Consider the following 27,860-nt stretch of genomic DNA (forward strand, 5'->3'; position numbering starts at 1 on the left):
TCTCTGGGCCCCAACCCTCGCTGTCTCTAGTAACAAATGCATCGGTGATGGGTTGGTGGGTGCACTTAGGCAGACTCAGGATGCAGGGTCACTGGTCCGAGGCAGAACTTTGGCTGCACATCAACGTCAGGGAGCTAAGAGCAGTCTGCTTGCCAGATGTTCCAGGCCCTTCTGAAGGGCAGATGTGTATCAGAATTGACCGACAATACAACAGCGATGTTCTATATAAACAGACAGGGTGGTGCTCACTCCTCTCCCCTATGCTGGGAAGCCCTCAAACTGTGGGACTTCTGCATCGCTCATTCGATACATCTAGAGGCATTGTACCTTCCAGGTTCCCAGAATGAACTGGGTTCACAGTTCTCAGCAAGTCATTTCACAACCATGAGTGGTCCCTCCGTGATCAACATCCCCCAACGGTGGGGGTTTCCCCAAATGGATTTGTTTGTATCAAAGTACAACAGGAAGTGTCACCAGTTTTGCTCCTTCCTGAATTACACCCCGGACTTGCTCGCGGATGCCTTTCTCCTCCCTTGGAAGGACCATCTATTGTACGCTTTCCCGCCCTTCCCGCTTGTACACAAGGTCCTGCTGAAGGTCAGAAAGGAGGGCACATTAATTATCTTAATCGCACCAGCGTAGCCATGCCAGCACTGGTTCACCATGCTTCTAGGCCAGTCGGTGGACGCGCCAATAACCCTGCCCCGATCCTGGACTTGATCAACCAGGACCATGGCTGTTTCCAGCATCCCAACCTGCAGTCTCTCCATCTCATGTCATGGAAACTCCGTAGCTAAACCCCTCCGACCTCAGATGCTCAGACCCTGTTAGAGAGGTCCTCCTTGGCAGCAGGAAGCCATCCACTAGAGCCACGTATCTGGCCAGCTGGAAAAGATACTCCATTTGGGCATTACAAAAACACACTTCACCCTTACAGTCATCGATTCCTTTTATTCTGGACTATTTGCTGCATATAAAACAGCAAGGTCTGTCAGTATCATCAATAAGAGCGCACCTGGCAGCTATCTCAGCTTTCCATCCCGGTTTGGCTGGTCGCTCAATTTTCGCGAACCCCATGGTGGGCCACTTCTTCAAAGGATTAGATAGGCTGTACCCTCAAGTAAAACATCCTGTTCCCCCATGGGATCTCAACCTTATGCTTTCTAGACTGATGGGACCCCCTTTCTGGCCCTTAGCAAGATGCTCTCTCCTTTACCTTTCCTGGAAAGTAGTGTTCTTGGTAGCTATAACTTCCACCAGGAGGGTGTCTGAGCTTAAGGCCTTAACCTTGGCGCCCCATACATGGCCTTCTGTAAGGACAAGGTACAGTTGCAACCGCACCTGGCCTTTCTCCCAAAGGTAGTTTCGTATTTCCATGTAACCAGGACATTTTTCTTCTTTTGTTCTTTCCTCAGTTGTACGCTAGCAACAGGGAACAAATGCTCCATTCTCTGGATGTCAGATGAGCCTTAGCCTTCTACATTGAAAGAACTAAGCCATTTCAAAAATCAGCGTAACTATTCATTGCAATTGTGGAGCGAATGAAGGGACTTCCAGTCTTGCCCCAAAGGATCTCTTCTTAGATCACGTCCTGTATCTGGGCGTGTTATCACTTGGCAAAGATACCTGTCCCAGAGCTGATGGCACACTCCACAAGGGCACAGGCATCCTCAGTGATGTTCCTGGCACAAATTCCTATCCAAGACACATGCAAGGCAGTGACGTGGTCGTTGATCCACACCTTTTCATCACACTGTGCCATTACACAGCAAGCCAGAGATGATGCAGCTTTGGGCAGAGTGGTGCTTCAATCAGAGATTCCATGAACTCCGACCCCACTTCCTAGTTAAGGCTTGGCAGTCACCTACTTGGAATTGACATGAGCAAGCACTCAAAGAATTAAAAATGGTTACCTACCTCTCATAACCATTCTTCGAGATGTGTTGCTCGTGTCCATTCCAAGACCCACCCGCCTCCCCTCTGTCAGAGTATCCTCAAGAAGGAACTGAAGAGGTAGTGGGTCGGCAGGGACCTTTGTGAAGGCGCCACTCCAGGAGGATCCACAGCTGACCCGACAGGTACCGCCAGGGGAAAAAACTTCCCATGACTGTGCATGCGGTGCGCACACACCTACTTGGAATGGACATGAGCAACACATCTCGAAGAACAACAGTTACGAGAGGTAGGTAACCGTTTTTTCATATCTCTGGAAAATGGTGTTCTAAATGGCCTAAAGGGTACCCTAAAATAATTCCAGAACCACAGAGTAAATTGTCCCTTATCAAAAAATAAAAATAGTGTGTTTATACAATAATGTGCATTGTTTTCATGTCCTGGTTATTCTTAATATCACTCAATGGAATTTTAAAAAGATCAGAGTATGTAAAGGTAGTAGAGTAAAAAAAGCTATAGAAAAAATTCTTAGAGCAACTGTAAAACAGCCCTAAAAATAATTAAAGGTTTAAAAGAAAAGTTAGTAAAATAATAGGGTCTGACAGTGGGTTGCTTAAATCAAAAATGTCCTTAATAAACCAAGGTAATATATAAAAGTTACAAGGCCAACTAAATACATTAAAGCAGGAACTAAAATATAAGGTGCTCCATCCCTTCACTAAAGTTCAAAATAAATTTAGTTAAAAAAATTAACAATAATAAACATGCATATATTTCCTTGGCACAAAAAACAAACCCCAAAATAAAGTTAACAGGTTAATTAGTCATAATGACAGAGCTATAAAACACACTATAGCTAGAAAGGTAGTATATGGGGGAATGTTACATACATAGTCACAAAAATTAAGTCTTAAAAATTGTAGAGGTAGGAAAAATACTGGACCTCAACACCAATAGACAAATATTAAAGTGGTATAAAAGTAAAACACAAATACTAAAGAAAGTCTATGTTCTTAAAAATGTAGCTGTGGTAGTAATGATAACTCCTAACTAGTCATCTTACAGAGGATCTACAAGTTTATTTTTCACTCTCCCTACTGCTAATTTAAAAAAAGAATTACAAAACAATAATGCATGTCCATTCAGTAGAAGTTCTAAAAGGACTTAGTCTTTAAGAAACGAGGCCAGGTGCCTCAAATAGTGGTTCAGTGCTTGCACAAATGGTGCGAGGTGCCTACCTTAAATTGATGCATGGAGGTGCATGTGAAGGTGGGTTTGCCAATGCAATACCCTTGGAGCCATACAACCAACCTGTGGCATAAATCATAACGATACCAGGACCCTCACAAAGGGCCCATCTTATGTGCCTAAAATGAACATGAGAGCTGCACTACATATGTGAAAAATAGAATGTTCTTTGTGGGTACAAAAAACAAAATGCAATTATGAAGGGAAAAATATGTACAGTTAACCAATCCTATTGGTGTTTTACCCCTTAACTTGTCCAATCACAGTTTTAAATTAAAGTAATACCCTTATCTAAATTTGTTAATCCAACAGGAATCAAAAGTCAGCCAAATTTTGGTAATGAAGCTACTCAGTTGCTCCTTAATTTTAGTGTCCATTGCTAAAATGAACGTACATCTAAAATGTCTTATTCAGCAAGCCCTGGCTCATTTAGCGCACATGCATTTAAAAAAAAAATCGTGTAAATGAATAAAATGAAATATTACAATCAGTTGGTAAAACAAATAAACAGTCTTAAAAAAAAGAATCTGTTGATCCAAGTTTTAGGGTATTGTTGCTTGTACAATTAATACGCATTGTAATAATGCTTATGTGCTTTAAATCAAAATATATGTATAAAAATTGGCAAACAAAGAAACCCCTAACAAATATTAAATCATCTAACCCTATTGCACAGTTCTGCGTAAAGTAACACCCTTGTCAAAAGGCCAAAAGCCTCAAGATGAGAATTGTAACAAAAAAAGTATAATGAACTGTAATAAATGTATATTAAATTGTGTAAAAGTAAATATCTATTTAATAGTGTTATTAAAATGTAAAAGGAATTTTTCTGCTTTCTCTGGGTCTTATTCATATATTCAATGGGCAGAAGGGACCATTGTGATCAACTATTCTAACCTCCTGTATAACACAGGCCATAGCACTACCCCCAAATAATTCCTAGAGCAGATCTTTTAGAAAAACATCCAATCTTGATTTAAAAATTGTCCATGATGGACACCGCAGTCCTGGCAAATTATCCAGTGATTAATTACCCTCACTTTACAAATTTACACCTTATTTCCAGTCTTGTTGGCACAGCTTTCAAAACTGTTTAAACAACTTAAAGCGTAAAAAATCTGGGTAGGGGGCTGTGTCTTATCTACAGTGAATTTTTGTATAATTCTGTGTAAATAACAGGGCAAAGCAAACCAGACAAATATGTGATATACTAGCCAGCTGTAAATCTCCCTAGTAAAACAGACTAGTGAGAAGGAATAAATAATGCAACAGGACTAGCCAACCAGCAACTCCCAAGGCCACAAAAAACAAATGAGTAAAAATGAAAATTGTTGTTTAAACAAACAAGCAAAACCCCCAATAAAACACCAAACCAATCAATAAAACAGCAGCGGCTAAAGAAAGAGGAAAGGCACCAATTAAAGTTTTAGCAAAATACATAAAAAATTAGTTTATTTTTTAAAAAATAAAATGTTTATAAATAAGGTAGTATTGATAATTTGCACCTGCATAATGTTACAAAACAAGGTATAAAGAATGTTTGTTTGACAAAGGGAGGTGGAGGATCCACACCAGATTGGATCAGCATACATGGAATAAGAAAAACATGCTACCTGCCCCCCAAGACTGGGCAATCCTTACACTATCCTGCTCTATCCACGTCACTTGTGCTTTGTTTAATAAGGTGGTAATAGATTCTCCTAAAAGTGTCTTATTAAAGCTTCAAACTAGTTAAGCTTAGTAGTTGGTGTGGACTGTGCTTTCGCCGAATAACGTGCCGGGTTTGCCTTGTCTGGTAGCAGTTCCTGCTGCTGAGAGCTAACTGGAATGGCATTGCCTCTTACAGAAACCTGGCAAAGACCCTGGAGCACCAGATTGTAAATACGGAGAGACTGTTTACTGTCACACATCTCCATTCCTGGGATCACTGCACCCTGGCCAGTTACTGCAGGTGAGAGGATCTGCATTAATTTTGATGGAATAGATGGGCCCAGAGAGTTAAGTGTTAACCTGAGCCTGCTATTTTACAACACTAAACAGTAAAATGTGCTTTGGGTTTTTGAATACAGAGACCTTAGTGTTGTGGAAGCATAACCTTGTATTGAAGATACAGAAAAAAGAAAAAACAGTTAAAGCATTTTAAAATATAAAGCATTAAGTAAGGCTTTTATTTTACCAATACGTTTTATTTCCTTTCCCTTTAGCTGTAGAGAGTTTTTAAAAGGAAAACCCCTTGTTTAGCAGTTTTTAGATGGTATTAAAGGTGGTAATAGCTGTCCTTTTTGGGGAAAAAAGAAATTAGTTGACCTGGTTTGGAACTGTTGTTGCTGCCATTGATAGAGTTTGATTTTGCTTTCTGTGAAGACAACACACACACACGAGAGGAAAGAGAAAATCATAGAAAATATAGCTTCTGTCTTTGGTGCTGACATCAGTTTGAAGCCTTGCTGCTGGAAAAACATGGCCACAGCACAAGGTCTTGTTAGCCACTTTGAGATCTTGCAAACTGGTACCAACTTTGGGCTATTTAACTGCCTCACTGGTCACAGACTTTCAATTTATAACAATATTGAACAAGATGCAGTCCCAGCTGGCTAAGCCAGGCTCTTATTAAATAGAAGGTGAAAGAGAGAAAATTGAGATGGAAAGGACACATGAGGGAGGTGATGACACCTGGAACCCAAGTCTCTCCTAGGTGTTGTTCAGGATTTAGCCTAATCTGGTGGAGATTGTGACGTCATTGATTCCCTCCCTCTCATTGGCCATGTCTGGTTAGGATGCTTTTCAGGATCACTGTCCTCCTGGGGTCACAGGAGATGCTGGTGGTGGCAGCCATAATGGTAGAGTGTATAATCTGAAAAAGCAAAGACAGATGAATGGATGGGAATAGTGATCCAGCACATGAGCAGTGATGGCAGGAGTATAATGGGCTATGACTTAATAGTTAAGGGTTTGTTGGGTTCAACTCACATTCCCCCCCATCTTCTCCTCCTAGTCACCAAAATCTGTCCTTTCATGACAACCCTGTTGCTAAAACCCTTATTCAAGCCTTGGTCTACACTTGATTACTTAAACCTTCTCCTCTAGTTGGCAGCTGGTATCAAGCAGAGTGCCCCAGGGTCGTCCTGGGGCCAGTTTTGTTCAATATCTTCCTTAATGATCTGGAAGATGGCGTGGCTTGAACCCTAAGCAAGTTTGCAGATGACACTAAACTGGGAGGAGTGGTAGATATGCTGGAGGGTAGGGATAGGCTACAGAGGGACCTAGACAAATTCAAGGATTGGGCCAAAAGAAATTTTGATGAGGTTCAGCAAGGACAAGTGCAGAGTCCTGCACTTAGAATGGAAGAATCCCATGCACTGCTACAGACTAGAGACCGAGCAGCTAGGCAGCAGTTCTGCAGAAAAGGACCTAGGGGTTACAGTGGACGAGAAGCTGGATATGAGTCAACAGTGTGCCATTGTTGCCAAGAAAGCTAACGGCATTTTGGGCTGTATAAGTAGGGACATTGCCAGCAGATTGAGGGACGTGATCGTTCCCCTCTGTTTGGCATTGGTGAGGCCTCATCTGGAGTACTGTGTCCAGTTTTGGGCCCCACGCTGCAAGAAGGATGTGGAAAAATTGGAAAGAGTCCAGCGGAGGGCAACAAAAATGATTAGGGGGCTGGAGCACATGACTTATGAGGAGAGGCTGAGGGAACTGGGATTATTCAGTCTGCAGAAGAGAAGAATGAGGGGAGATTTGATAGCTGCTTTCAACTACCTGAAAGGGGGTTCCAAAGAGGATGGCTCTAGACTGTTCTCAATAGTAGCAGATGACAGAACAAGGAGTAATGGTCTCTAGTTGCAGTGGGGGAGGTTTAGGTTGGATATTAGGAAAAACCTTTTCACTAGGAGGGTGGTGAAACACTGGAATGCGTTACCTAGGGAGATGGTGGAATTTCCTTCCTTAGAGGTTTTTAAGGTCAGGCTTGACAAAGCCCTGGCTGGGATGATTTAGTTGGGGATTGGTCCTGCTTTGAGCAGGGGGTTGGACTAGATGGCCTCCTGAGGTCCCTTCCAACCCTGATATTCTATTCTCTGATTCTCTCTGGCCCCCCTATCTCTTCAGTCTGCCCTAGACCTATGTTGGTAGCTGTAAAGTGCTATCACTGTGTTTCGTAAGGATGCCTCTGCTAAAGTTACTTCCCTCTCCTGTTGCTCTGCTACTGCATTCAAGTGCCTCATGTTCAAGACTCTGCTTCTCTTTCTGACCACAGTGTTCTGTCCCTTCTTAGTGCTAACTGCTCTCTTCCCCCGCTTCCCGGCTTTGCACCTTTATTTATATTGTCTTGGTGGAATACTCTCGCTTCTGTCCGCCAGGTATGCTTTCTGTCCTCTTTCAAATCTTACCTTAAAGCCCAGTTTGAGGTATCCTTCATGCTTTGTTTTCCACACCTTCCCTTGCCTTAACTATTGTCCCATGTCTTGTCTCACTTCAGTTAGATAGTCTCTGGGGCAAGAAATGCATCCAGCTCTGTAAACGTGCGTGTTGTGATGTGAATGAATATTTATGGTTTCATGATGACTGTGTCATGCTGGGTTTCTTTCAGAGTTCTTGTTGGTGTTGCAATATCTTCAGTGATCAGTGTCTATCTTTCAAATTTTGGTTTGTTTCTCTTGTCAGGCATTTGAAAACAATCTCTTCCGGGCTCCTATTTATCTGCACAAAATGCCAGAAACGGATTTCCTAATTATCCGGACACGACAAGGCTGTTACATTCGGGAGCTGGTTGATATCTTTGTAGTTGGACAGGAGTGCCCCCTCTTTGAAGTTCCTGGTCCCAACTCCAAACGGGCCAATACCCACATCAGAGACTTTCTACAGGTATGTGATAGGCACAGTATGGGGACGATTCCACTAAGAGAATGCTAGAGAGAGTGTATGAGGTAGATCCAGGCCTGTAAGGTCTGTCCTGAGCTGAGGTGCCTGTTGCCCCTGCTAGGGTCTTGTCTTTGTTTCAGAGGTAAGAACAATATGGTATAAAACACACTTTGGTTAAATAATTTTAATTTACCGATTACCTATACGAGTTTCTCATGATTCTTTGTATCTTGGATAAAGTACAGACTATAGACTTATTATAAACTTTTAAGTTTTTTCATAGCCAAAATAGAATTTGAAAGCAAATAAGTTACAGAAAGCAAAGTCAATATGGTTATTTGATAGTGTTCACATAATTTAAAAGAATTAATTTACATGTAAATTCATTCAACAGGATTATTAAAAAAGTAATAAACCAAATCAATGAATCCAAATCTAATCATAACCTTATTACGTAGGTAACTAATTCTAGTTCTGTGCTATTTTGGACAAGGGATTTTGATACCAAGACAGAACTGTGAAGGACTCCTCGTTGTAAATGCATAGCTTTATTGATTTGACAAATAAGTTTATGTTCCAGTTAAATTACGGGTCTGTCGGTAACTGTTCAACCCAACATCTGTAAAGTTAAATGTTTTCAATTTAAACAATCACTTAATTACTAAAAATAGGAATTTAATTCAAAATCTCTAAGCAATGTTTTTCCAAGTGGATCTCACTGTCCTACCAACTACACAATTGACCACCACCTCCTGTAACTAGAGCACATTCCACCCGCTCAGGCAATTGAGGTGGAGAGTTTCTCAATAATGTCCCGATTGCTGACTTTTGTAAACCAGCCACGTGGGCATCAGTGGACGTTTTTAGCCATTGCTACGCCATTGCTCAGGTTGCCCCAAAGATACTCTGCTAGGACGCACTGTTCTATCATTTGCAGTAAATACCACTCCAAAGCCCCAGCCTTCCAAGTAGGGGCACTGCTTTCTAGGCACCTACAGTGGAGCACCCATCGGGACATCACTTGAAGAAGAAGAGAGGCCTCACCAGTGCTGAGTATTACAGAACAGTTACTTCCTGTGTCTTGCATTCAACAATCCTGTTCTGTCCCAGAATGACATTTGCCTCTTTCACAACTGTTTCTGCATCACACTGTTGATTCATTCGATTTGTGATCCACTGTAACCCCTAGATCCTTTTCTGCAGTACTACTGCCTACCCAGTTATTCCCCATTTTGTATTTGTGCATTTGATTTTTTCGTTGCAAAGTAGAACGCTTTGCACTTGTCTGACTGAATTTTGTCTTATTGATTTCAGACTTATTCATCAAGCCTGATGATATCTTATGCATCCCAGTTTGTGTAAGACATGTGAGGCTATACCAATTTACAAATATTTTGCCAACAGATCTGCATTTAGGGTGATAGTTGTTTAGGACACCTGTTAATTCAGGCTCTAGCCAACAACCCACTTCTCCAAGTGGCTTTCCATGAGGCTCTTTCAGTCTACCTTTTGGCCAGTTTTACATGGCTCTGTTATTTTGAGTTGCACTTTCTCCTTCAGCATTCTTATCTGTTTACAGAAATGTCCATTTTGAAGTTCATAATAAAATTAGGATAGTCTTCACATAAGGTCTCTTCACATTCTTTGATGCTGTACTCTTTTAGTAACTCACTTTGTCTTATTTGCCTGGTTCAACAGCAATAAGCTGTAACAGTTAATGAAGTGAGATAAAACAGCTGTCTGTATCTTATCACTACCTGGTTGTTCCGATCACTTCACTGATAAAGTTGGTAAGATCACTTCATATCTTAATTTGACTCTGTGAAACTGCCAATCCATCAATTAGGCCTCTTTGTCACTTGGCCCTTATAAAATTTTGGTTGGATTCACTTTAGGTTTTTATTTCACATTAGTCTCTCGGTGTACAAGTTGACCATGTCACTTTTAGTATAAAACAGATACCTCTGTTATTTTTATAGATTACATTTCTATTTAAAATAGACAGCATGATTCAAAATACTTCTAATACTTGCGAGTTTCCCTTGGCAACAAAAATTTCTTAAATTGCAGGAGTGTGTTGCATAATGTTTTAGATAGCTTTTAATTTTGTATATAACTAACACCTTTTTGGTCTCTTTTGCCAGCTAATAAAATTATACGCTAAACACAATATCAAACACAATCTACTAATATCCATATTTATATGAACTACTTAGTATACTAATAGAAAGAAATAAAAAGAAAAGATAAACATGTTACTTCATCACAATGCAGCAGTTTGTAGTTAAATTATCTAGCCTGCTATTGTTGTTATCGAATCTAAAATTCCTCTCTGAAACACAGAAATAACTTCTGCTGTTCGACATGACAGGAGTACAGAGGCCTAGTATATCACCTCTGTGAGGTGATGGGGTATTATTATTCCCATTTTATAGATGGGGCACCAAGAAGAAAATAAAAAGTTTCCACCAATTTTGGGTGCCCAATTTGAGATGATTAAGACTAGATTTTTCATAGAACTTAATATTATATATCCCTTTATATGTTCAAAGCACAGGTTTGGCTACTTCAGTGCCAGTTGTGAGGGCAGAGCACTTCTGCAAATCAAGCCCCAGATGTTTCAAGTTGGGCACCTAGAAAATGAGAGAAACACGATTAATGACCACTGATGAAAAGTTTTGGTTTAAGTGGCGTGCCTAGCATCTCATAGGAACTCTGTGGCAGAAGCAGGGATAGAATCCAGTTCTCTAGGACAGCATGCAGATGCCTTAAGCAGGAGACTTATTTTCTCCCCCTGTGATTCCCCTGCCTCATTTACTACACACCTTCCAACTTCTGCAACAGATGAGGTAGGGATCCTATAGACAACAGCCTCCTTCACCACCACATAATCCTGATTGATTCTCAGAGCACCATTCATTCTGTGCACTGAATGAAGCAGTGGAGCCATGGATATAATGGTATGTGATCATGTAGTTAAAGACTGTCATAATGCATATACGCAAGGGGGCCAAATTAAGGTAGTACAGGCAGCCTTAATTCTGGCACTTCTGAGCTTTTGTATATTTGACTTTGCAATCTTTGAAGTTCTTTTAACACATTTTTTATGTGTAATTTTCTAGGTTTTAAAAAAGCAAACTGAAAAAATTCCATCATATGGAATCTTTTGATTTCGACATGGTTAATCAACAGGTTTGAAACCTTTTGGTCCAAAGAACAGACTGTTGCCATTTGAGCTTATAGAATAACTGATTGATTGCAGTAGGAGGTTGTGTGTGGTCCAGCCACTAGAGGCAGATGAGACACATACTTTGCCGGTAGGTTTCAGAGATATTTGCTGACAGCAGAGGAATGATGAAACTCAGGAATCTTGGTTCCATTCCTAGTTCTGAAAGGGCGGGAGTTCTCACAGACACTTCTTGCTCTTTCCCCTCCAGCCAGTTTCCTTGAGTCTCCCCCTCTTGGCTTTCTATTAGAGTTTGTCTTTATCCTCTTCCCTCTTTCTCTCCCTGCCCTTTTGAGGATCCTTGTTCCAGTTTCCTTGTCCAACCATTCCCAGTTTTTCTCCCTTCCCTCTGCAGGCTCTTCATCCAAATCTTTCTTTTGTATCCCCTTCTGGGGCTTCTCTGCATTTCAGCCAGGTTGCTAAGTGCCAACAGGGGGAATATTGAGAGCAGAAAGGTCTCTGAGCTCTGTTTCTGTGGCAAGTGCCACAGAAGTTGGGAAGAGCAGGTGCAGGGAAGGTCCTGCTGGAGCATGCTGAATGCAGCCCAAATCTTTGAGAATTTAGCTGCCAAATTAGCAAGTCTGTATGGAGCATGCATGAACTGAGATTTTTCAAAGGCTTGTAACATTTTTTCCCCAAATTTGCATGTTTAGTCACAGGACCAGCTAAAGGCATATTCCTCACACCATGGTGATCTCCTCCTGTCAAAAATCAAGTCCCTGTTCCAAAGTATAGAAACTCTAGAGATCCTAATGAAAGTCATAAGAATTTTTTTCTTTAACTTGGGCAAATCGGATTTTTCATTAATCTTGTTCTTGGAAATGGCTGAACCATTTTGCTTGATATTTTCCAAAAAAAATTCAGCTTTAGGCAGACACCTGGCATGGAAAATTTAAGCCTAAATGGTTAGTTTGGTAAAGTTATAAGCAACGGAAAGTGGCTCTTCTGATGGGAAATGTTGGTCGTTCTTAAGTATAGGCAGCACTGTTAGCCCTGCCTATAATAAATTCCATATTCAATGAGTGTTCAGCACACAAAGCATACAGCAATTTTCTTGGCTTGCTTTCTAGGTCTTCATTTATCGCTTGTTCTGGAAGAGCAGAGACCGGCCGCGGAGAATTCGCATGGAGGATATCAAGAAGGCATTTCCTTCACACTCAGAGAGCAGCATTCGAAAGCGGCTAAAGCTATGTGCTGACTTTAAACGCACAGGTAATCCAGAGCCTTCCATGTAGCTCAATCACTCAAAAAGGTCACCTTTTTAGTCTGCCGTCCTCTTACCACCTTCAAGAAATAGCTGAACGCTAACCTCTTCCCAAAAGGCCACATCCACCTCTTGTTTATGTTCTCTAGCTTGTTTGAATGTGAACAAGTGATGTTCAGCCTGAGACCTCAACGTATTATTTAAAAAAGGTCAAGGGGCCACAGTAGTGCTTCAGCTATTTCTCTAGGCTCAGCAGAGCCAGTTCAGCTCCAAACTTGTGCCTTTGCCTTCCACAGCTTGGCAGGAAAAGGGGCAAGGGAGCAACTACTTACTCTCCTCCTGCCACTGCAATGCAGCAAGAGGCCTACAGGGTAGCTGCTGAGAAGGGACAGCAACTGCTCTGATGCAAACCATGTGTACTCTGCAGTTGAGGAGGTGGCACTTCTTACCTCGTCCTTGTAGTGATGAGTCTGATTTGAATGTATTGGTTTAAAATCCTAAAGGCCTGGTTCAGCAAACACCTTTTCAATTCACAAATACAAATTTTCTTCTTAAAACAGTTGATCTCGAGGGCCAAAAGTGGCCACTGCTGTTGTAAACCCTTTGGAGTAGGGATTTGTCAGGCTGGCACTGAACTTTCTATACTAACTTGCACACAACCCCCTCATTTTCCTGCTGGCACTGAGAGAAATTTTTACTGAGTGTGGAGATGCACATTGTGTCTTACAGACAAAGGCAAACTGAATTCTTGCCCCTGCCCTAAGAGTTTGACAATCTGATTCAAGCAAATACCATATACAGAATGACAGAAACACAAAGAGGCAAGAAGGAAGTAGTGTAGAGCTGTATATTGGATGGCTGAAGAAAAGTGGATTTATAGGGATGTTGGGGAATGAGAAGAGGGATAAATGCCGTTGGGACCAGGGTGGATTTGATTTAAATCATTATTTAAATCACTAGTCAGGAAGACTCTCTATTTAATCATGGATTTCTACATAAAAGTGCATTCTTGTTGGTTGTTATAAACTTAATACATATTCCTTACAACTCAGAGATAGAGATGTAGGTTTCATTTTTAGAAGGTACATACTGTACATTTTTAAAGTGATTTATTTTTGAAAACTTTTCAGATTAGTTTTACAGCTATATCAGAAAATGAATGATTGGTTATTTCATTTACCAAAGGTAATGGAAGCAGATATTTATGAAGTCATTGGGAGGTGAACTATCTCCAATTCAATAAGTAATCGTTAATATTTGGAGGATTTTCTTGCAATGCTGTATTAGGAGGAGAACATCACCAGAGAGACATGAATTTTTGAACTTAGTTAAACATTCAAGTATTTTAAAATCAGGTTTGTTTTTGTTAAAATAGTTTTTAACTAAAATAGTTAAATGAAATATTTAAAAAAAAAAAAATCACTTATGTCAGCCAGGTCAACATGAGAAACTTAAAATATTGGCTTCTGCAGCTAACTCTGTCGTCTTCACCTTTATTTTCCTGTTCGTAATCTGGAAAAGAAAACCAAGCTTTCCTGATTTTTCAGGTCCCAAACGATTTCTCAATATGGAATTAATTAGTCCAAAGGAAGAAAATATTCTTTCTACGCCGGCAGAAGAAGCTACTGCTGTTAAAAGTGAGATTATCACTTCAACAGCCTCTGAATCCAAGCTCTTAAGTGACTTCCACCAGTTCACTGCTGTGACTTCCTTTAAAACATCATCAGCAAACATATATTCACCCTTAGCTCTGAAGTTTATTATAGTTGGCATTATGGAGGGATGATTGCTGGATGTCCGTGTCATAGCCAACTCTTCTTCAGCAGTTAAGGTTTTGAGAACATCTGCTCTGTTGGGTGGACTGTATCCTGGTCTTAATGACTGAACCATGTTAATGAAGTGTGGGTTCTCAGTCATTCAGAAAGGAGAGTTTGTTGCATAAACAAACTGGGCAATTTTTTCATCAATTACCTCTTTTTGTAGTCTGCTGGTTCTTATCACAAACTTATCTATGGTTGTTTCTGGATGATGGAGTTTTTTTTTTCTTTTTGCTGCAGGTGATATACTGTGGCTATGTGACACACATGATGTGACTGAAACACTATCATTGGCAGATAACTCTGAAACTATAGAAAATGATGGTGATCTTGAAGGTGGATAGTCTTCTGAATCCTGTATGCTGAGGATGGATTCTCCTAAAGAAAATAAGTCAATGCAGTTATTTAATTATTATTGCCATACTGCTCATTGAGTATTCCTCATTGCATTCACTGAAACTCAGTACTACTTTAAAGGTGAAATTGTAAAAGGAAGATCTACCTATTTCAGCTGATTATTTTTTTATCACAACTTCATCTAAAATGATAGTACCATAGAGTAACAACTATATTTTTTGCTCAAACATGAGAATTCAAGAATAGTCCAGAAGGAGGACAGGCAGTCCTTAAGAAAGAAGTATGAAATAAAAAAAAATTTACCAACCTGAAGATCCTGCATGTTCAGACATGTTCCTTTCATCTTCAACACAGCTTCCTCCTGAGAAGGAACACTTCTCATGATGTTTCATGTGGGCAACCAGACCTTGCATTTCTTTGTCGCACTGTTTGCATTTTGCATGCATGCCTTTCTTACCCACAGGTAGAGGAACTTCATTAAAATATTCCCAAACTGGGTCTCTTTTACGGCCTGCTGTCATTACAGGTTTTCCCTTCTAGTGAGAGAATGGTATGGTAGATCTCAAATCAGTGAAGGCTACACTCAGAAAGACTTCAACACTTCTGGAATATGCTGCTCAAACAGTTTCACTTTTGTTTCTACTGCCTGTCCCTCCCTTCTCACATTTATCTCCAGACTTCTTCTTGTCCAGATCTATTCTGCCCCCAACAATCTTCTATTCATTGAACTTTTTGAAACTTGGCTCTTTTAGAGAGAGGTAAGGGATTAACACTGTGTACACAGATTTGTAGAGGGACAATAGGGTTGAGGTCTGTTATTTTTCACCTCTATATATTCATTTATTTAAAAACATTCTTGTATTTAACAAGCATGTTATCTCTGGAGAGACCAATACAGTTTGAGAACTGCAAAACTAAGCATCTCTGATGGTATCTTTTAGACTGAGCACTGAGTCCCATTGGGTAGATAGAAAGATTAACCTAAATAATCTATACTAAAGCCCCTGGAACCCCATAAGATTGGGTTCCTAATCCATGAACTGTTGGAACTCATTTACAAAACTTTTCTTAAACATTACATGAATATATTGTCTCATACTATAGAATTAGAATTTATAATCCCTATTCCATGATGAAATATGTTATAGCTCAAAGATATCTTAATTAAAACTATCTTTAGATAGGTTTTTTCCTCAAAAAGCATTTTATCAAAAAAATCCGATTTAAATAAAAAAAAAATATGAAAAAAAAATCATTGATTTTTATCCACCCTGATTGGAACATCATTGGTATATTAAACACTTTTGAAACTTAAGTGTTAAGAGGCAGGGGAGGACGTGGCACAGCAGTCTGTTAGCTTCAAGGCATTGACCATGATAAACATAATTGAAGCAGAAAATCCATCTCTAACCCTAATTTGTTTTTAATATCGGGGATTTGTTCAATTAGTTCCCATTACTGGATGTTACACTAGAATAATTGAGATTTGGAATGTAGCTGAGAGGATGTAGCCCTCAGGCTCTGGGACCTCTGTCAGCAACACAGTATACACCTCATTGCCACTCACCTTCCAGGGGCCAAGAACGCTGTGGCAGATCGCCTCAGCAGGACCTTCGCATCTCGCCATGAACGGTCCCTCTATCCGGAGGTGGTCAGCTCCAGTTTCCGCAAGTGAGGAACTCCCCAGATGGACCTGTTCGCATCCAGGCAGAACAGGAAATGCCACATCTTTTGCTCAATAAGGGGCATGGACAGGGGATCCCTGTCAAATGCTTTTCTATTCCATTGGTCGGGGCTCTGATGTACACCTTTCCTCTGGTGCTGTTGCTCCCAAGGGTCGTCCTGAAGACCAAGCAGGACAGGGTGAGGGAGAGCCTCATAGCACCGGCTTGTCCGTGCCAGCACTGGTACAGCACGCTGCTGGACTTTTCGGTGGCGACTCTGTTCCAGCTGCTGCTCAGGCTGGACTTGCTGTCCCAAGATCACGGCAGTCTTTTGCATCCAAATCTGGCAGCGCTGCACCTGACAGCTTGGCTGCTGTGTAGTTGAATGAGCAGGAGCAGCAGTGCTCGGCCGATATCCAGCAGGTCCTGTTGGGAAGTAGAAAGCCCTCTACAAGAGCAATCTACCTGGTCAAGTGGAAGCAGTTCAGCTGTTGGACCTTGGATAAAGGCATTTGGCCTGAGCGAGTGTCATTGTAGCTGATTTTAGACTGCATTCCGTATCTCAAGCTCCAGGGCTTCTCTTTCATCAATCAAGGTCCACTTGGCGGCCATCTCGGCCTTCCATCTGCCGCTCAAGGGCAGATTGGTTTTCGCCCAGCACATGATGGCCAGATTTCTCAAGGTCCTTGAGCTCCTCTACCCGCATGTCAAGGACCTTGTTCCCCCATGGGACTTGAAACTGGTGCTGTCGCAGCTCCTCCTATTGAGCCTTTGGCTTTCTGTTCTCTCCTTCTTCTGTCCTGGAAGGTTGCGTTCTTGCTTGCGGTGACTTCGGCCCGTTGAGTCTGAGTGTCGCGTGCTCACCTCGGAACCGCCTTATATGGTCTCCTACAAGGACAAGGTCCAACTGAGACCGCACCTGGCTTTCCTGCCCAAGGTGGTCTCTGTTTCATTCAAGCCAGGACATTTTACTTACCGGTCTTCTTGGCAAAGCCACATAAGTCACAGGAGGAGCGTAGACTGCATGCCTTGGATGTTAGGAGGCTCTGGGCTTCTACATCAACAGGACTAAGCCCTTCCGTAAGTCAACGAATTGTTCATCGCTGTGGCTCTTAAGATGAAAGGTCACCCTGTATCTGCTCAAAACATTTCTTCTTGGATCACTGCCTGCATTCGCTTCTGCTATGATCAAGCGAAGATGCTGCTCCCGGTGATTGTTGCAGGCCTCTTCAGAAGCGTTTGTGGCCCAGGTGCCTATCCAGGACATCTGCAGGGCAGCCACCTGGTTGTCCACCCATACGTTTACATCCCACTATGCACTGACCTAGCAGGCCTGGGATGATGCTGAGTTTGGTAGGGCACTACTGCAAGCTGCAAGGCTATGAACTCCAAGTCCACCTCTGTAGATAGTGCTTGTGAGTCACCTAGAATGGAATGACATGAGCAAGCACTCGAAGAAGAAAAAACAGTTACCTACCTTTCGTAACTGTTGTTCTTTGAGATGTGTTGCTCATGTCCATTCCATCACCTGCCCTCCTACCCCACTGTCGGAGTTTCTGGCAAGAAGGAACTGAGAGGGTGTAGGGTCGGCGGCGCCTGATATACTGATGCATGAGCGTGGCACTCAAGGAGGCGCCACAACCAACCCTACGGATACCGCTAAGGCGAAAGTCTCAGACAACTGTGCACGTGGGCGCATGCACACCTAGAATGGAATGGACATGAGCAACACATCTTGAAGAGCAACAGTTATGAATGGTAGGTAACTGTTTGTTTTTTATGGTCACCTTAGCAGCCATCATCCCGTCATTGGAAAAAGGCATGTGGTTTATGACTCTAGATATGCAGGACAGTTATTTTCGTATAGACAGACGCCTGTATCACAGTAGGCCCTCAGCATTTTCAAGACAGGGTCATGCCATTTGGACTCAGCACTGCTCCAAGGTCTTCACCAAAGTTTTCTTCATCAGGGCGGCCTACCTCAGGTGTTATGAATTCCCATATCTTGACGACTGGCTCCTAGCAGCACAATCCAGAGACAAAGCCTGTATCTCAGCCTCCATCTGTCTCAGGCTCCTTTCTTCCCTCAGAGTCAGCATCAGCATAGAAAGATTCCAGACTCTGCAAGAACTGTAGTTAACAGTCCCTCTGTCCCAGCCAGGACTTGTGTATCCCTCTTGGACCACGTGGCCTTATGCACATATGTTACCGCTTTCATTCGTCTCCACCTTCCCTGCTTCCAGATGTGGCTCCAGGGAGTTTACTCACCACTTGCCCATGCCATGGACCTTATGCTGACTTTTCCTCCCAAGATACTCTCCTCCCTCCAGTGGTGGACAGACCTGCGACATATCTGCATGGGGGTTCCCTTTCTTCCCAGACAGGATGATCATCTCTGATGCATCCCTTGTAGGGTGGGGAAGTGCACATGGGACGCCACATGACACAGGGAACATGACCCCTTGGAAATCTAGGATGCACATCAAATTATGGAACTCTGGGCTGTACGGAAGGCATGCCAAACATTTCTCCCATCCATCTGCTCCCATCATGTTCTTACCAGGTTGATGTAATGAACAGTGCTGGTGTTGTCCAATCAACAGGGGACCCCGAAGTCACTCGCTTTGTGTGTGGAGGAGGTCAATCTATGGAACTGATATATTGCCCACAGATCCTGTTGCCTGCAGCCTACCTTCTGGGGACTCAGAACATGATTGCTGACTCACTCGGCAGAAGTTTGGTCACTGATCATGCATGGGAACTTCACGATACCATAGTGAGCGACATATTCAGCCAATGGGGGACTCTGATCAGGGACCTCTGTGCCTTCCCTGCCAACAACAAATGCAGCACATACTACTCCAGAGGGGCTATCAGTCTCCACTTTCAGGCTGATGGTCTCCTATTCTGCTGGTTGGACCAGATAAACTACGCCTTCCCTGCTCTGCCACTCCTTCCATGAGTACTCCATGAGATCAGGAGGGAGAGAGCAACAGTCATCCTGATCACCCCATTCTGGCCCAGACAGTTCTCGTTCCCCAACCTTCTCCATATGTCAACCCATCCCCCACTTCTTACCCCCACCTTTCCTGAGCTACTAACACAACACAACAGCGGGATCAGACATCCTGACCCAAGTGCGGAAAACCCTCTCAAGCGGCAGGAAAGAGTCTGAGGTGCTCCTACCAGGCCAAGCGGCAGGAAAGAGTCTGAGGTGCTCCTACCAGGCCAAGCGGAAACGCTTTGCCTCCTGGGCCCAAAAGAAAGCGCTTACCCAGAAGAGGTGGAGATTCCTTCTTTTAGATGATCTCCTGTCCTTGAAAGCATCGGGTCTTGCCCTCAACTCTGTCAAGGTTCACCTGGCAGCAGGTAGCGCTTTCCACACCCCTCCGCCCCATTGAAGGACACACTGTATTCATACACCTGTTGACTGCTAGGTCTTGGAAAGGCCTCATCAGAACCTTGCCACCCGTACAATCTATTGCTCCCCAGTGAGATTTCAACTTAGTTCTGTCAATGCTAATGCTTTGAACCGCTGGCTTAGTGTTCTAGGCCTCTCCTTTCCATGAAATTCACCTTCCTTTTGGGTATTGCTTTGGCAAGAAGGGTAGGTGAACTTGGGGCCAGGATGCGGACCTGCATTTCACCATTTCCCATAAGGATAAAGTCCCCCTGTGCCTACATACGAAGTTTCTGCCAAAGGTCATATCCAGTTTCATCTCAACCAATCCATCCACTTACCTGCTTTCTTCCCGAAGCCTCATGCTTCAGAAGAAGAATGTGGACTTCACTCCCTTGACATCTGCTGAGCCTTGGCCTTCTATCTACAGAGGGTGAGACTGATCAAGAAATCCCCTAGATTTGTTTATTACAATAGTTAAGAGTCAAGGGACAGGTGATCTCCACACAGAGACTCTAAGTGGATTTCGGGATACATTTACACTGTTATCTGGACTGCCTCCACCCCTTAGAGGGAGGGCCCATTCCACAAGAGCCCACAAGCATCAACCACGGCCCCCCTCCACGACATATGCAGAGCAGCCACGTGAAGTTCAGTACATACCTTTGCTATGCATTACATCTTGGTATAGAACTCTGCGATGGATGCCTCATTTGGAACTGCTGTCCTCTGCTCAACCATTCCATCCTCATCCTTGCACCCTCCTCTGACTTAGGTATTGCTCGTTAATCATGCTCAGTGGAATACAATAGGGACTATTGGTTGAAGGAGAAGAAAAGGAGAAGTTGTTACTTGTCTGTAGCTGAAGGTTCTTCAAGAAGCGTGGTCCCTATCTGTATTCCACTAAGTGTTTATGCAAGTGCACCATGTGTCCAAAACTGGAGATTTTGAAAATGGTAGTATCCATTGTCCACAAGTGCTCCCTTGGCTTGCCTCATGGTTTCGTCCAAGATGATAAAGGGTAGGGTAGACCAATCACATCTCCAGTTCCTTCTCCACCGTGAATACAAGAGATCCAAAGCAGAGGGGAAGGAGGGCGGGTAGTTAAATACAGATAGGGACCTCACATCTCAAAGAACCTCTAGTTACAGGTAAGTAACCTTTCCTTCTTCTTTGAGGGATGGTCTCTATTTGTTACAAGTAAGTAACCTCCTCATCTCTGCATTTTTCAGGGATGGACTCAAATTGGTGGGTATTAAAGTCAGACTTTAGATTACCAACAGAAGAGGAAATAAGAGCGATGGTGTCCCCAGAGCAGTGCTGCGCCTATTATAGCATGATTGCAGCTGAACAGCGGCTAAAGGTAAATGTCTCTTTCAGGCTAGCTGATATGTACTGATAAACTACAAGTAACTCTTTCTTTGTGGAGAATGAAGCAAGGTGCAACTTTCCCTAATGGGGGGACTAATTTTGCCTTAGTTTTGGTAGATTAGCCTCTTGACTCTGGGGCAAACAACTAAACCCTCTTCTGCACTTCCAGATGTCCAGAGAGGAAACTGGATACACCTCTACCCCAATATAATACGGTTCTTAGGAGACAAAAAAATCTCACCGCGTTATAGTTTAGACCGCATTATATCGAACTTGCTTTGGCCCCCCCCCCCCCCGTTCCTTGTTCCCTGACCGCCCCCTCCAGAGACCCCTGTCCCTAATCACCCCCAGGACCCCACCCCCTACCCAACCCCCCTGCTCCCTGTCCCCTGACTGCTCCGACCCCTATCCGCACCCCCCACCCCCGACAGGCACTCACTGGTAGCGGCGGGAAGTGGAGCAACATGGCTCCACTCCGCCACCTCACAGCCACGGCTCTCCGCTTCCCACCGCCTGTGAGTGCAGGGAGGTTGGGGAAAGGATGCTCCGCTTTTCGCTGCAGGTGAGTACGGGGGGCAACGGGAGGTAGCAGAGCGGAGCAGGCTGGGGCGGGGCTGCTCCGCTTCCTGCCACTGGTGAGTGTGGGGAGGTTGGGGAAAAGATGCCCTCCGCACTCACCGGCGGTGGGACGTGGAGCGATGCGGCCCCAGCCCGTGCCGCTTTCCTTGTCCTGGCCCCAGCCGTGTTGCTGGGGGTGGGGTGGGGGTGGTGGTTGGGGAAAGGTCCCGCACTCACCAGCGGTGGGAAGTGGAGCGCCGCAGCTGGGAGCTGGTGGGCTGGGACTGAGCTGCTTCACTTCCGCTGCTGCTAGTGATTGCGGGGGGGAATCCCTTTCCCCAAGCCCCCTTCCCCAAGCGACATGGGTGGGGCTGGGGCGAGCGAAGCGGAGTGTGCTGCTCCTGGCCCCCCCGCTAATCCCCTGGGCCACTCTGGGACTGCAGGGCCCCCGAAAGTGCCCCCCCCCACAGCTCCTGCCTCCCAGACCCCGGGGTGGGGGTGGGGGAGGAACCACGTTCTATCGGGTCACGTTATATCAGGGTAGAGGTGTACATGACAAAAGGGAACCATTAGATTCCCACCATCTTGGATGGGTTTCCCCACCCTGTCCCCTTACTGTACTTGGTGAGGAAGTATCTAGTGGAGACATGGCATCCCAGAGGCTGAGAAGGGGTGTGGAGAATGAATTAGTGAGTGGGAGGCCTAGCCAGTGGGCTAGCCTGCACGGGGGCCACTGGACTTGCTTTGAAAACCGGTTATTTTTTTAAGTCAAGATTTCAGAGTTTGCTCAAATTAGGGTTGCCATATGTCCGGGTTTTCCCAGACATGACCTCTTTTTTTTTTTTTTTTTTTGATCCTGTGCCTCTGTCTGGATGGATTTTTCAGTTAAGAGGCAATGTCTAGGATTCTTGTGAGCAGAAGTTGCAGCTCAGAAAGAGTTGTCTGTGCCCAGATTGGTCCCTTCTCTGCAGCCCCAGCTCCCGGATCCTGCCCACCCAAGCCCCAGCTCCCAGGCCTGGGGAAGGGGAGAGGCCCAAAGGGCGGTGCTGACTGAGGGCTGGCGCTGCATCCTGGGCTGTACCAGCCGCACTATCACTGCGACAGGGAGTGACTGCCCCCCACTTCAAGAGTGAGGCCGCATGTACCCCTTCCCAGTACACACTCCTGGTATCCCTCCCAGTATACACCCCCCCCCCCAGCTCCAGTATCCCTCCAAACCCCCCCTCCTGGTACACACACTCCCACAAATACTCCTCCCCTTTGCAAGCTCCCCTCCTCAGACTCCCCACCTGCTACCCCCTCACCCCGGCAGTGTCCTCTTTTAGGGAACCTGAAATATGGTGTCGTGAAGCGAGGACTCACCAGCGCTGGTCATCCTGGGAATTAGCTGTTCCAGCCTGGAGCACCCTCTTCAGGCCGGTGTCTCGCTTGCCACTGGCCCCCGTGTCCCTCCCGGACCTTGGTGCCCCTCTATGTCAGGGTTCTGCCCCCAGCAATAACCCACAATCTGGGTCTCCCCACCAAGGGGAACCCCAACCCCTCTATCCCCACCTTGCCTCAGTGGCTACTGACAGTCACCATCTAGCCCACATTCACTGGGGCAGACTGTAAATCACTCATCATTGGTAAGGAGGGTTTAGACCAGCTGCCTTTGCCTAACCCTGGGCTGCCCCTCTGAAACCCCAGTACCTGCTTTGGGCCTTCAGCAGGTGACCATCCCGCTACATACGGTAACCCTAGTCCAAATGCTGATACCATGTTTCAGCTTTGTTAATCTCCTGGTGGTCTCTCCCCACAGTGTGTTCTGTATACTACACTTGGTCTGTTCTCTGCTGGAGACTGTCAATCTCATAGTACTCCGTTTTTTCCTTTTCTCATGGGTCCTTTTTATAATTTGGGAGTTTGATTTATTTATTTTTCCTTCTGTTTCTCTACAGGATGCAGGTTATGGGGAAAAATCGTTCTTTGCCCCAGAGGAAGAGAATGAAGAAGACTTCCAGATGAAGATTGATGATGAGGTACTGTCAAGGCAGAGCAGGGAAAGGGTTAGACATATGATGGTCTGTATTCTAGTCTGGTAGCAAATAAATAAAATCTTTTTTTAAACAGAGAGCACATTTTCTTTTGGTTGTGGATTGTATAATCGTGATTTCCTCTCCCCCCCTCCCCACACTTTTATTCTGAGGAATCCACCCCTTTCTGCAAAATGAACTCAGTGCAAGGGCTTGCCTGTACAAATACTTAGTTGTGGCAAACTGGGATGTAAGCCTACCCCCGCACTAGCCTATTATGTGCTAAGTGTCCTGGGGCTGAAGGTAAAATCTCTGCCAAAACTACAGCTAATATAACAGCAAAGGATGGCCTGAACACATTAAAACAGTGCTCTGAAGTCCACTGACTAGTTGTAATAGCTAGGACTGTATTATCTGAGACCCCCATTCACCCAGCTCCCACCAAAGCAACTGTGCTCACTATACAGGAATGCTGCTGGTAGATAGGCCTATGGTCAGACACTCAAGCATAGGGAAAAGAGCCTTGTCAGCATCTTCTCATTGACCAGTCCATGGTGGGGATTTGAGTTGGGAGTTGGAAAGACAAGAAGAAAATCACCATGAAAAGAGGTGGAGAATAGACCACTCTATGGACATGGTCATTGTTAATGGTTGTTCAGTGCTTAGTTACCAAGATGATGGCAGTCTTAGAAATATTCAGGATAAAGAGAGGAGACTAAGTAGTGAGAGGACTGTGGTGATCCATGTCCCATCCTCGAAGGAGATTACTGCAGACCCTAAGCGGTTCAATTTGACTGTATATCAGCTTAGATCTAATAAAAAGATAGTAATGCAATCTGATAGTTCAGCAGGGGTTCATGAGGCATCAGCTGGTGCTAGCATGAGCAGAGGTGCCTGGGAGAGGAGAGAGCTAAGGTGACAGCACAGGTCAGGAGGGCTCAGCATATCAGGGAATGCAGATGTCTATATTTATTGCATTGTATTTTTAAAGCTGTTTGAACATAAATGTTTCTTCTGAGGACAGATCATGTGTGTGTTCATGGTTCACTCAGTTTATGTCCGTTAAAAACTGTGGCCTGTCAGTAAATTAAACTTGAGAACATTAGTAAAAACTGTTTAATTTGCTTGAAATTTTGGTAGGGCCAAAACCAAAATGGGTGGAAATCTCTCCCTGGTGAGAGTGACAGAAGTGTGATGGCCTATTCCTCTCCTTTATGGCAGGTGCGCACAGCTCCTTGGAATACCACACGAGCCTTCATTGCTGCTATGAAGGGGAAGTGTCTTCTGGAAGTGACTGGTGTGGCAGATCCTACAGGTTGTGGTGAAGGATTCTCTTATGTGAAGATCCCTAACAAACCAACACAGCAGAAGGTAGATGTGTTCCCAAGGCTGGTGAGGGGCAAGAGGGATAAGTCTGAAGAAGTAGAATAAAGATGGGTAAGGAGGAGGCGGTTTGAGAGGATGTCAGACAGAGGGAATGAGAATACAGAAAAGGTTAGTGTGTGTGGTGACATTCAAAGGCTATGTCTTTCTTTGAACAGGATGACAAGGAGCCACAGCCAGTGAAGAAGACTGTGACAGGAACGGATGCTGATCTCCGGCGTCTGTCTCTCAAAAATGCCAAACAGCTTCTACGTAAATTTGGTGTTCCTGAAGAAGAGGTGAGTTTGATACAGGAGCTGCACAGTATGGAGCCCCGGGCATGGGATCCAGAGTGGCTTATGGAGAGGGCTCACTTTTAACTCTTAGCCTTTCTGACTCCGGATCCTCCTCCCTAAACTATCTGTCTCCTGAAGCCCTTTCTAGTGTGTGTCTTGTTTCTCAGATTAAGAAGCTTTCCCGTTGGGAAGTGATTGATGTGGTGCGCACAATGTCCACAGAGCAGGCTCGCTCAGGGGAGGGGCCTATGAGTAAATTTGCACGTGGGTCTCGGTTCTCAGTGGCAGAACATCAGGAGAGATATAAAGAGGAGTGTCAACGCATCTTCGACTTGCAGAATAAGTAAGTTCTTATCAGGCATTTACAGCCTCCTGTCCATCCCACAGTCAGGAGCCTAGAGTCTTTCAATTTGCTTATGGGCCTTATGGACTTTGAATGCCTGTGAGCTGCCAAAGCATAGTGGGGATTCATGTTGATTTGTCCAGCTGAGCCACATTAATAGAGCACTGAGGATGAGGGCTTTGTGGGAATGTTTATAGAAAATATCGGCATGGTTTTGGTGTTCTCTTGGTTGCAGACCTTTTGGGAAAGATCAGGAATGGAAGTCTGGCACCATACCCTGACAGGTGTGATATGATATTCCACAGAGCTTTGTTTCTAGGGCCACAGTTTGCTAGCTTCTTACACCTGTCTCTGTTGGATAGCAACTACTGGCTCCACACCCTTCTCTGTGTTACTATAGCTCGTGACATTTTACATCTCCATTCCGAGCCTATATCTACACTTAAAATGCTACAGTGGCACAGCTGCAGCAGCACTTCAGTGTAGACACATACCGCAGCAACAGGCAGGATTCTCCCTTTGCTGTAGGTAATCCACCTTTCCAAGAGGAGGTAGCTATGGAAGAACTCTTCCATCAACCTAGCTCTACCTACAACTGGGGGTTAGGTCGGCTTAACTATGTCTCTCGGGGGTGTGGAATTTTTACAGCCCTGAGAGACGTAGTTGTGCCAATGTACCTTTTCAGTGTAGACCAGCCCCAGGTTCTTCAACCAAAATGTTGGACTGGGAGCCAGCAGGGTAGGCAGATGATTGGACTATCACTAGGGAGAGAAGGACAATTGAATGAGAGGAGGGGCATTGAGTTTGGGCTCCTTTTGGGAGCAGGAGCTGCAGGATGGCTGAAGTGGGAGAGCTGATTAACAGTTTGAGGGGTTTGTGTACATTCCAGGCTACTTCCTGGAGGGCTGGTTTCATACCTACTGCTGTCACTTTTGTCCTCTTATTTATGCATGGCGGGTGGGGGTAGATGTTGAGGTACTTGTGGTTTGTAAGGTAACTGACTTTGAAGCTGTCTCCTGTTTCAGAGTTTTAGAATCAACTGAGATCTTGTCAACAGACACAGACAGCAGCTCAGCTGAGGACAGTGACTTCGAGGAGATGGGAAAGAATATTGAGAATATGTTACAGAACAAGAAAACCAGCTCACAGCTGTCTCGGGAGAGAGAAGAACAGGAGCGGAAGGAGCTGCAGAGGATGCTTCTGGGAGAAGACAGTGGCAATGACAAAGAAAGGAGCAGAAAGGACAGGAGAGACAAAAAAGGATTGTGTGAGTGATTGCAATAAGTGGAATGCCGGGGGCAGGAGATCACAGAATATCAGGGTTGGAAGGGACCTCAGGAGGTCATCTAGTCCAATCCCCTGCTCAAAGCAGGACCAATCCCCAACTAAATCATCCCAGCCAGGGCTTTGTCAAGCCTGACCTTAAAAACCTCTAAGGATGGAGATTCCACCACCTCCCTAGGTAACCCATTCCAGTGCTTCACCACCCTCCTAGTGAAAAAGTTTTCCCTAATATCCAACCTAAACCTCCCCCACTGCAACTTGAGACCATTAGTCCTTGTTCTGTCATCTGCTACCACTTAGAACAGTCTAGATCCATCCTCTTTGGAACCCTCCGTTTGAAAAATTTTAGGGGTCTGCAAATGAAAAAAGGTTGAAAACCACTGCTCTAGGGCTTTATTTACTCTATAACTAGTACGATGTTATTTTAACCATTTGTGACACCCTCACCTGGTTACACCACAGTTGTATATGTGCAACAGATTTTCACAACACTTTCTAGGCATTAGCCATGTTTGTGTGTCCAAATCTACCACACTGTGTTGTAGCAATTTATTCTGGAGAAACTTGGGCAGCTATTCTGTAGTGTCTCAACAGAAAAGAGTATAATTTGGAGTACATCTACACCTAGAGCTTGTCTATACTGCAGTATTGTGATATGTCCTTACTATGCCGGTAAAACATCTCACCTCCACAAAAGCAACTTGCAGCAGTGCACAGTTGTTCAGACCATCATTACACATATTCTGATCAAAACTGATCACTATTTAATGAGCACTGGATTGATCTGTAATGTGGTATTGCCACTGTGGGCAGGAAACTTAGACAGAGAAAAGTACTTTGACAGAGGGGGCATTTAACCACCAGGACATTATTAACTTTTCCTTTGGCTGACAGAAGGTCTAGGACAATCAGACTGGATGTCAGGAGTGTCTTGGATTACTACTTGTACAGAACTGAGCCTT

The 27,860-nt window shown here is 44.3% G+C and overlaps 1 protein-coding gene across 11 annotated transcripts in view; it reads left to right on the top strand.

Moving 5' to 3' along the window:
• Positions 1–27,860, top strand: part of TAF1 (TATA-box binding protein associated factor 1) — a 140,014-nt gene that overhangs the window by 42,971 nt on the left and 69,183 nt on the right. For all 11 annotated transcript variants that reach the window (XR_012160665.1, XM_073358674.1, XM_073358677.1 and 8 more), the window contains 9 exons: positions 4,988–5,092; positions 7,807–8,007; positions 12,301–12,442; positions 20,905–21,035; positions 23,539–23,619; positions 24,835–24,984; positions 25,155–25,274; positions 25,439–25,614; positions 26,640–26,881. Coding sequence is in view for 10 of the 11 variants with exons in the window: in XM_073358674.1 (XP_073214775.1) it covers positions 4,988–5,092; positions 7,807–8,007; positions 12,301–12,442; positions 20,905–21,035; positions 23,539–23,619; positions 24,835–24,984; positions 25,155–25,274; positions 25,439–25,614; positions 26,640–26,881 (1,348 nt within the window). In the remaining variant the exon portion in view is untranslated. The remainder of the gene's footprint in view (positions 1–4,987; positions 5,093–7,806; positions 8,008–12,300; positions 12,443–20,904; positions 21,036–23,538; positions 23,620–24,834; positions 24,985–25,154; positions 25,275–25,438; positions 25,615–26,639; positions 26,882–27,860) is intronic.

The sequence above is a fragment of the Lepidochelys kempii genome, chromosome 9 (genome assembly GCF_965140285.1).
Source record: "Lepidochelys kempii isolate rLepKem1 chromosome 9, rLepKem1.hap1, whole genome shotgun sequence".
Taxonomy (NCBI): domain Eukaryota; kingdom Metazoa; phylum Chordata; order Testudines; family Cheloniidae; genus Lepidochelys; species Lepidochelys kempii.